Raw genomic sequence first — 10751 nt, 5'->3', positions numbered from 1 at the left:
GTGACAGTTGGCGCCACAGATAAGGGCCCGCGCACACGGGGGCAACAGTTGCTCGGCGACTATTTGTATGAAAAGTTGCGTCGCCTCGTGTGCGCACTTTCATACTAGGCCATGGCCGCGACAAAAAAGTCGCCGGCAACAGTTGCCCGTGTGCGCGGGCTCTAAAGAATTTCATACGTGAGAGCGAGCAGATGATATGTTTTTTCTCTCTCACATACGAATGACAGCGACATGCCTAGGCACTTGCACATATGGAGGTTAGAAATCAAGAAATATCATCTATCTCTAGTCTCCCTGCTTGCACAGGCGCCGCCTGGCGGGATAAGCCACAGGCAATACAAAAGCTGCAACAACTTGTCTGTCTCAAAGAGCATTGAAGCTAGGAACATACTACGCGGACGTCCGTCGTAAAACGACCGCGACCGCGACCTATCAGTGTGCACGGAACAAAACATCCAGAGAGCCAGATTTCGATCGGACGTCCGTGCGCTCAAGGCCACGTCCGCGTCCGTCGACCGATAGTTTGCACGGTCAAGCTAGGAACATACTACGCGGACGTCCGTCGTAAATCGTCCGCGACCGCGACCGATCAGTGTGCACGGAACAAAACATCCAGCGAGCCAGATTTCGATCGGACGTCCGTGCGCTCAAGGCCACGTCCACGTCCGTCGACCGATAGTTTGCACGGCTATGTGTATTTCCATTGTCCAGATTCCCGTCCGCGGTCGATTCACGACGGACGTCCGCGTAGTATGTTCGTGGCTTTAAGCTAGGAACACACTACGCGGACGTCCGTCGTAAAACGACCGCGACCGCGACCTATCAGTGTGCACGGAGCAAAACATCCAGAGAGCCAGATTTCGATCGGACGTCCGTGCGCTCAAGGCCACGTCCGCGTCCGTCGACCGATAGTTTGCACGGTTATGTGTATTTCCATTGTCCAGATTCCCGTCCGCGGTCGATTTACGACGGACGTCCGCGTAGTGTGTTCCTAGCTTTATGTGTATTTCCATTGTCCAGATTCCCGTCCGCGGTCGATTTACGACGGACGTCCGCGTAGTGTGTTCCTAGCTTCAAATCACTACGTTTTGGTCTGTCTGTTATCACTTTATCAGTGTATTACTGTCCTTACGAGAGAGCAGAGAGCATATCACTACGTTATTGAGAGCAGCAACACCTGCTGCAACTGTCAAATGTATTTTTTTTTTAAATCAAATCAAGGTTTTGCTTTTCTGTCTTTCTTTGTGTCTGTCTATGTCTACTGTCTACACACCGGCTGGATCGATATACGATATCAATGGATATTCTGTTCTTTAACCTACGTGACAATAGTCACAATAATAATTTTATTGAATGAGTTTTATATTATAACTGTCACATATTACTATGTGGGTAGATTTGTATGTAGGGTAGGCGGTAACGGCATACAAGCGAAAATAATAAATCAGTCTATAATCAGCTGAGGTGGTTTCATTGTGTGTTCCCTAATAACTACTTTACATGGCGCAGCCGGTAGGATACGAACCTACGCTCCCATAGGGACTGAGGTGGTTTCATTGTGTGTTCCCTAATAACTACTTTACATGGCGCAGCCGGAAAAAAGACTTATATAATGTAAAATTACGGATAAAGTGTAAAACTATGTACGGACTGTAATAAAATTGTGTGTCGCTACTTATTAATAAATACGTACTGAGTGATAGTGAGAATCGTTTATCGCTATAATGGAGTCAGTGCTGCAGCCGCCATTGCCGTTCAAATTCGAGAACAATCTAGTAAACGTTACATCGGGAAATTTATGTAAAGAATGGGAAAAATGGAAAAAAGCTTTTCTAATTTATTACGAAGCTTGCGAAATTTCGAAAAAATCACAAAAGGTCCAGATTAATATTTTACTTCATATAATAGGTGATAAATGCCGCGAGGTATATGACCAATATTCAGAAGAATAGATATTATATTATAGCAATAACTTAGTTTTATAATTATTTTGGGACACATAATATTTATTTATTCATATTTGTGCGTGTTATTTATTTATATATATGTCTGATGATGAAACTTTCTATTCTGCCAGTAATGATAGTTCTGAATTTGCTTCACTTACTTCACTTGATACCTCTCAGAACTTAGGTACTTTGGTTTCACGCGAATTTCTAAACTCTAAGTATTTCAACTTGTGCCACATAAACGCTCAAAGCATCGCTTCTCACTATACGGACCTCTTAGACACATTTCAAACCGACTTTGTTCACGCGATACTTGTATCGGAGAGTTGGCTGAAGCCTACCCTCGGCTCCACATCTTATGCCCTACCCGGTTTTGTTTTGATCAGAAATGATCGTACCGGAAAGGGCGGTGGTGGTGTTGCCATTTACCTCAGGAGTAACATTCCGTACAAAATTATAAATTTATCTCCGTCTCTATACTCTGGGTCAGCGGAATGGATATTTCTCGAGGTGAATGTCAAAGGAGTCAAGGCTGTACTGGGTGTAGTCTACTGTCCCCCTACTATTGATTATTTTTCAGACCTGGAGAAAGTTCTTGAATCTTTAAGCTCGGATTACACACATCACCTTATCATGGGTGATCTTAATACTGATCTTTGCAAGGACACTCAACAAAGCCGTAAATTAAAATTTTTAATTGATTCTGTTAATTTATCTCTTCTGCCCTTAACTGCTACTCATCATACTGCTCTTTCTGACACTTGGCTGGACGTAATCCTCACTTCTTCACCTAGCAATATTATAAAACATGGCCAGTTTCTTGCACCCGGTTTTTCACACCACGACCTTATATACGCATCTTACAACATCAAACCGGCCAAGTATAAACCGGCCATAATTTACCTGCGTAGCTTTGCAAAAGTTGACACGGATGCTCTGCTTCGCGACGCTGCTGCAATTGACTGGTCCCCTGTACTCAAAGCAACCGCAACGGATACCAAAGTAGGTCTCTTTAACGCCACTATATTAAGGATCTTCGACAAACATGCTCCGTTGCACAGGGTTAGGGTCAAGCGGCCGCCGGCGCCGTGGATTACTGAGGGTGTGCGCATGGCTATGCGTCGAAGAGACCGCGCCTTTAAGCGCTTTAAGCGAGACCGCACAGACGATAACTGGGCACGATTTAAGATTGCGCGAAACCGGTGTAACCAGATGGTACGTTCAGCAAAGCGGCGGTTCATCCATCACAATGTCTCATCATCTTCCATGGCTGACGTCTGGAAGTTTTTAAAATCTCTTGGCCTCGGAAAACCGAATAATACTCCCTTCGACGGTGTATCTTTCTCCCTTTCTGAACTTAACAAGCACTTTTCGTCCGCTCGCTCCGTTGATGTCAATGCTAAAATTAACACCATTTTTGAAGTTTTAGCTCTACCCTCTATTGATACCGTTTCATTTTCTTTCTCACCCACTACTCAATCGGAGGTTAGAGCTATTATAAAGGCAATTAAATCCAAGGCTGTAGGTTGTGATGATATCGGTCGGCACATGATAGTGTCAATTCTAGACTCTGTGCTTCCTATACTGACTGATATTATTAACTCCTCGCTTTTAAACGGTGAATTTCCAGCACTTTGGCGAAAAGCCTTCGTTTTACCGTTGCCAAAAACTAGTAATCCATCTTTGGTTAGCCAGTTTCGACCCATTTCGATACTTCCTTTTCTATCGAAAATCGCTGAAGCTGTGGCTCATAAACAGATGTCAAGATTTATTTTCTCACACAATCTTTTGAGCCCCTACCAGTCAGGTTTTCGTCCGGGACATAGCACTTGTACTGCACTGCTCAAAGTAACCGAGGACATCAGGCGCGGCATGGAGAACCAAATGGTCACAGTGCTCATCCTCATTGACTTCTCTAACGCTTTCAACACTGTTGACCACGAGATTCTCCTTGCCTTGCTTGAGCACCTCAACGTGTCTCCTTGTGCCCTAAAATGGTTTTCGGCATATCTCTGTGGGCGTCAGCAAGCAGTGCGGGTCGATAAAAAATTATCCGATTGGTGTGATTTGGCCACTGGTGTGCCTCAAGGAGGTATTCTTTCACCTTTATTGTTCTCCATCTTTGTCAATTTTATTACTTTAGACCTTCGCTGTTCGCACCATCTGTACGCTGACGACCTGCAACTCTATGACCACTGCAGTATTGCTGACCTTGCGGCTACTGTTGGCAAATTGAATCAGGACCTCTTGCATATTCAGCGTTGGTCGGAGAGGTTCGGTCTATTTGTCAACCCTTCCAAGTGTCAGGCCATTGTCATAGGCGGCACCCGGCAGCTACCTAAAGTCGAAGTTACACCCCCTGTATACTTTAATGGCACGCCTATCCCTTACAGCCAAAGTGTAAAAGACCTAGGCGTCTTTCTGGATAGTGGCCTGAGTTGGAGGACTCAAGTAGCCGAGATAAGCCGTAAGGTTACTGGTTCTCTTCATGCGCTAAACAAACTGAAACACTTCTTACCTGTAAGAACCAAGATATTATTAGTGCAAACATTAATTTTACCTATTATCGATTACGGTGATGTGTGTTACCCGGATTTGAATGAGGAGCTCCTGAACAAGTTAGACCGCTTACTAAATAACTGCATTCGTTTTATCTTCTGCCTCCGTAAATACGACCATATCTCGTCTTTCCGCTCTAAACTTGGTTGGTTTCCTATACGTATACGTCGCAATATTCGCATGCTTTGTACCCTTTTCTCTGTTATTAATGATCCTCAGTCTCCTGTCTATCTTAAATCTTTCTTCCAGTACTATGGTATCTCTCGTGTACGTCAACTTCGCTCTTCTGGCAATCTCTCTCTGTCTATACCATCCCACCGTACTGGCTACATGTCCAATTCCTTTTCTGTTCAAGCTGCGCGTCTGTGGAATAGTCTCCCTGTCAAAATTAGACAGTCTCCGAATAGGTTTACTTTTAAAAAATCCCTCAACACATTTTTTGCTGGCAATTCAGATAATTCGTAGTATGTCTGTTTTGTACACCTCATCGGATTGTATGTATTATATATACTTATATGTATGTAATTTTATGTATTAGTATTAATATCATGTATATGTGTATGTTTATTCCTCTGTATTATTTTTTGTTGCATGCATTGTGTCCTTAAAAGTAGGTACCTAATATAGTTCTTTTGTTTTTGTAATTTTGCACCGCCTACAACTTCTCTGCTTTGCCTAAAGGTTGACTGGTAGAGAATGCCTTATGGCATTAAGTTCGCCTATTGTACATTGTGTTTCTTTGTTCAATAAAGATTAAATAAATAAATAAATAAATAAGAATCAAAGACAGTTGATGAGTTGTTAAAGAAATTTGACGTATTTTTTGAACCCAAAAAGAACCTCGCCGTAGAAAGGCACAGATTCTTCACACGGAACCAGCTGGAATTTGAATCTATTGAACAATATGTTTTTGAATTAAATGTTATGGCGGCAAAGTGTGACTTTAAAGATCTCTGCAGTGACCTTGTGAGGGATAGGTTAATATGTGGTATTCAGGAGACAACCTTACGAGAACGACTTTTACGAGAAAATGATTTGACGCTGCAAAAAGCTATAGAAATATGTAGGCTAGCCGAGATATCCCGTGCTCAAGCCGGTCATATAAAGCAGGAGAATGCGGAACATCATGTGCATGAAATCAACTCCAAACACAAAATCGCGATGGAACGCCAAGGTCGTCCGAGCTGTTGTAGACAAGAACATGAGGATACAGAATATACAGATGAGGATAAGGCGGTGCATGCGCTCAGCGCCAGAGGGCGCGGGCGGCGCCGTGGAGCGCGGCGAGGCGGGCGCCCCGCGCCGGCGCCGGCGCACGCGGCTCCCGGGCACGACAACCAGCCAGCGCGCGGCAGGTGGCAGCGGTCGTCACAGGTCAACAGGACTGGCGGCCATAGCTGTTCGAGATGTGGCTCCACACATAGAAGATTCCAGTGTCCGGCATTTGGTCAGCTGTGTGACAGGTGCCATGGACGAAATCACTACTCGAGAATGTGTCGCGTGTATGAAATAAGAGGGGAATCCACCGATGAGGTAAATAATAAACATAATTATGATAATGAATGGTCTGTCAATTTATCCATTAATAATAAGAATATTACGTTTGGACTGGACACGGGAGCTGAGGTAAGTGTCTTGCCTGAGAGGTACTTGAAATTATTAGGTATAGACAAGCATTCGCTTAACACAACCTCATTAAGGATTTATGGTTATTCGAAAACCTTGATACCTATAGCGGGAAAGTGCAATTTAAAAGTTGTGTATAAAAATAATACTTACATTTTAGAGTTTATTATAGCCGACGTTGATTCGAATCCAGTAATAGGTAGGTACTCTTGTAGAGAAATGCGCTTAGTAAAAAGAGTCCATGAGCTATCGATAGGTAAACCAAATAATGTTGCCTCTGTACTAGATGAGTACCTTGATGTTTTTGATGGCATAGGGTGCCTACCGGGAGAATATAAAATACAATTACAAGACCATGCTCAACCGGTAATTCACGCCCCTAGAAAATTGCCCCTTGTGTTAGTGGAACAAGTTAAGAATAAATTGAAAGAGATGCAGGATCAAGGCATCATCGTTAAGGTCGAAGGGCCTACCGACTGGGTAAACAGCATGACTGTCGTCAAAAAGCCGAACGGAGACCTTCGAATATGCCTTGATCCGAAAGATTTAAATAAAGTAATTAAGCGAGAGCATTTTAAGTTGCCCACTCTAGATGAAATTACTTCGAGTCTAGCGGGGGCAAAGTACTTTAGCACTCTTGATGCTAAGCAAGGGTTTTGGCAAGTTAAGTTGAGCCCAGCTAGTAGTGACCTTTGCACTTTCAACTCTGCCTTTGGTAGGTATAAATTTCTACGCATGCCGTATGGAATTTCCTCGGCGTCTGAAATTTTCCATAGGAAATTATATGAACATTTTGACGATATAGAAGGGGTAAAATTATTCATAGATGATCTGTTGATTTACGCCGACACCAAAGAATTACACGACATTAGACTAAGAAAAGTGTTACAAAGATGTAGGGAAATAAATATAAAACTAAACAGAGAGAAGTGCAAAATAGGCTTATCGGAGATAAAATATTTGGGTCACAAGATTACGCAACACGGAGTGAGTCCCGATGACTCACGCACTCGCGCTATAATGAACATGCCTACCCCTGCAAGTGTCAAAGACTTAGAAAGGTTTCTCGGATTAATAACATATGTAGGGAATTTTATACCTAACCTCTCCGAGAAAACTCATATTTTACGCGAGTTGTTAAAGAAAGACGTACACTGGCACTGGGACTCGAGGCATGATATTTGTTTTAATACTTTAAAAAAATGTTTGTGTAGTCCTCCTGTTCTGCAGTATTACGATGTTAAAAAACCAGTTACGATTTCGGTAGACGCAAGTAAGAATGGATTAGGTGGATGCCTACTGCAAGATGGATTACCTGTTTGTTATGTATCTAAATCGCTGACAAAAACAGAACAAGCCTACGCACAGATCGAAAAGGAATTATACGCTTGTGTTTTCGCCTGTGAAAGGTTTTATACATATATATATGGAAAAAATGATGTTACGATCGAAACAGATCACAAGCCTTTAGTAAGCATAATTAAAAAACCGTTAGTTAACACTCCCGCTCGATTACAAAGGATGTTGTTGAGATTACAGCCATACACATTTAATCTAGTATACAAGCCTGGCAGATACTTATATATAGCGGATGCGTTATCTCGTGCAGTACAGGTGGGCGTGCGCGACGATGAAAACACACGGGAGTGCGATCTCGACGTGCGCGCGCAGGTGTGTGCGATATCAGCAAGTAACCCGCTCACTGATACGCACTTCTTACAAATACAAAAATGTACTCAAGATGATGACGAATTAAAAGAACTAACTAAAACTATAAAAAGAGGATGGCCTAATCACAAAAAAGACGTTAATCCATACTCCATACTAATATTATAAATGCGAAAGTAACTCTGTCTGTCTGTCTGTCTGTCTGTCTGTCTGTTACGCTTTCCCGCTTAAACCACGCAACCGATTTTGATGAAATTTGGAACAGACAATCTTTAGACCCTGAGACAGAACATAGGCTACTTTTTATTTCGAAAAAAAGGGATGAAGGGGTTGAAAAAGAGGTTGAAAGTTTGTATGGGATTTCTTAATTTTAAATGATAAAACCATGAAACTTTATATTTTAGCACTTGATAAGAAATCATTAAACATATATTTAAAGTCACATACAGGTCGAACGCGATTAATTAACATTATTTTTACCTTTAAAATAAACATGGTGGGAAATAAACATTAACTAAAAGCGGGTAGATTATATTTATTTGTCTACCCCGAACATTTATATAAATTAATATCGGGTAGTTTTGTGTTGTTTACATCTCCGGTGACATTTTGCTGGGACGTCAGTCTTCCGTGACCACGGCCAGTGCAACCTGGCCGAAACGTTGGGAAAAAAGGTAAAAATAATGTTAATTAATCGCGTTCGACCTGTATGTGACTTTAAATATGTGTACAAAGCGCGAGAACTTAAAGTGTTATATCATTAAACATCTTGATAAGGGATAGGGATAGGGATAGGAATAGCGATAGGGATAGCGATAGGGAAAGCGATAGGTATAGCGATAGGGATAGCGATAGCGATAGCGATAGCGATAGCGATAGCGATAGCGATAGCGATACGGATACGGATACGGATACGGATACGGATAATATGGGTATCGTTAGCGGGATACGGATAATCGGTCGGCGGTCTCTTACAATCAATGTGCTCTAAGACGATCGTTGTCTGCTTGCTTGAAGATTACGTTTGCGATAAGTATAAGCAAAATGTAAAAAATTGTAAGGGATAATAGAATACTTTTATTACGCGGGCGAAGCCGCGGGTAAAAGCTAGTGATATATTAAAACCTTACTTTGCATATCAAAACGAACTATCAGTTGCTTATGGAATTGTTTGGAGAGGGGATCGTGTGGTCATACCTAAATGTATGCGGCCAGAAATGATGAAACGTGCACACAGTAGCCACTTAGGAATAGAAAAATGCATGCTACGAGCGCGCGACATCATGTTTTGGCCCCATATGAACTCACAGCTGCAAGATTACCTTTCGCATTGTCAAGCGTGTTTGACGTTCAGAAAACAAAACGTTAAACAAACTTTAATGCAGCATGAACCTCCAAAAAGAGCCTGGTCAAAATTAGGTATAGATATATTTCATTTTAATGGGAAATCTTATCTGATAGTAATTGACTACTATAGCAAATTTGTAGAAGTAATGAAAGTGAAATCCCTCTGTTCTAGTGTGGTCATTAAGAAATTAAAAGAAGTGTTTAGACGTCAAGGCATACCGGAAATTATAGTTTCGGATAATGGGCCTGAATTTGCATCAACTGAATTTAAAACTTTTTCTAGAGAGTGGTTCTTCCAACATGTCACTTCCTCCCCCCACTACCCCCAGTCTAACGGTCAAGTTGAACGGTCAATACAGACAATAAAAAAAATGTTAAAGAAAACCACATTCAACAAATCTGATTTTAACATAGCTTTTTTAGAATTTTTGAATACTCCGCTTGACAACAATTTACCTTCACCCGCTGAATTATTGAATAATAGGAAACTACGCAGTTTTTTACCATGTTCCCCAAGATTACTAGCTCCTAAAATCCCGCGAAATGTCGAACACTACCTAAAATCGCGTCAAAGTAAACAAAAACATTATTACGATAAAGGAGCTAAGCACCTGCGAGAACTCCAAGTAGGCGAAAAAGTTAAAGTAAGATTAAACAATGAATGGAATAATGGAACTATACATGGAACTGTAGGTACGAGGTCTTATCTTATAAAAATGACATCTGGTAGAATTCTAAGACGTAATCGCAGACAGCTGATAATTGACTCACCTCAGCGCTCTGATCTACCTAGCGTACGTACTTACGATGATATAAATGTAACTATGTCCCGTCTGCCTGTGCCGCAATGTCCCGTCGGCTCCCGGGGCCCAAGTCCAAACCGCGAACAAATGAATAATACTAATTATTATGTTACTCGCTTTGGCAGGATGGTGAGACCTCCTGATCGGTGGACCTACCCCGTTCCCGAATCTCGTCGAAATTAGATTAAGTACCTACTTACCAACTAACTTACCTTCCCAGATTGTAAACAATAAAAATATGAATGGATGTTATAAATATAATACATAAATCTCCTTAATGAACGCACATTATACAGGGTGTCCCAAGACTATGGGACATGAACGGAAAGTACCTTAAATATCGTAGATAGGGTATTTTGCTACAAGAAGACTTTATTTTATTTTTAAAACTAAGTAAAACTCCATTCATAGATTTTTAAATAATTACATGGTTAAACCGGGAATCAAACCCGCTACACGAGAAAAAAAAAACATCCTGTAATTTTGTCATACCGATCGATAGGCTTCATCATAAAGATTATCTTTCTCTAAATAACATAGTGTCGGAGATAAAAGGAAGACCATGAATTTTAACATTTTACATGGCAGACTCCTTAGCCTTAAAATTTGTCCATACATTAAAAAAAAAAAAAAATTTTTTTTGAATGCAGTTTTACCAAGTTTTAAAAATAAAATAAAGTCTTCTTTCAGCAATATATCCTATCTGTGATATTTTAGGTACTTTCCCTTCATGTCCCATGGTCTTGGGACACCCTGTATACAATGTTTATATAATTGTCATAAATAAATTAAATAGTTT

At 41.2% G+C, this 10751-nt stretch overlaps 1 protein-coding gene across 1 annotated transcript; it reads left to right on the top strand.

Annotated features, from left to right (window-relative positions):
* The first annotated feature begins 5422 nt into the window (after positions 1-5422).
* Positions 5423-10213, top strand: LOC125241347. The gene is made up of 2 exons (XM_048149769.1): positions 5423-6041; positions 10078-10213. The coding sequence occupies exons 1-2, from the start codon at positions 5433-5435 to the stop codon at positions 10093-10095; spliced, it is 627 nt and encodes a 208-aa protein (XP_048005726.1). The 5' UTR covers positions 5423-5432; the 3' UTR covers positions 10096-10213.
* Positions 10214-10751: the final 538 nt, after the last annotated feature.

This window comes from Leguminivora glycinivorella, chromosome Z, assembly GCF_023078275.1.
Source record: "Leguminivora glycinivorella isolate SPB_JAAS2020 chromosome Z, LegGlyc_1.1, whole genome shotgun sequence".
NCBI classification, from domain to species: Eukaryota; Metazoa; Arthropoda; class Insecta; order Lepidoptera; family Tortricidae; genus Leguminivora; species Leguminivora glycinivorella.
Note: the sequence above shows the minus strand (reverse complement) of the source record. Positions and strands in the feature narration are given on the sequence as shown.

What these genes read in the sequence shown, in the direction of transcription:
- LOC125241347 (XM_048149769.1), top strand. Translation starts at nt 5,433, where the DNA reads ATGGCGGCAAAGTGTGACTTTAAAGATCTCTGCAGTGACCTTGTGAGG.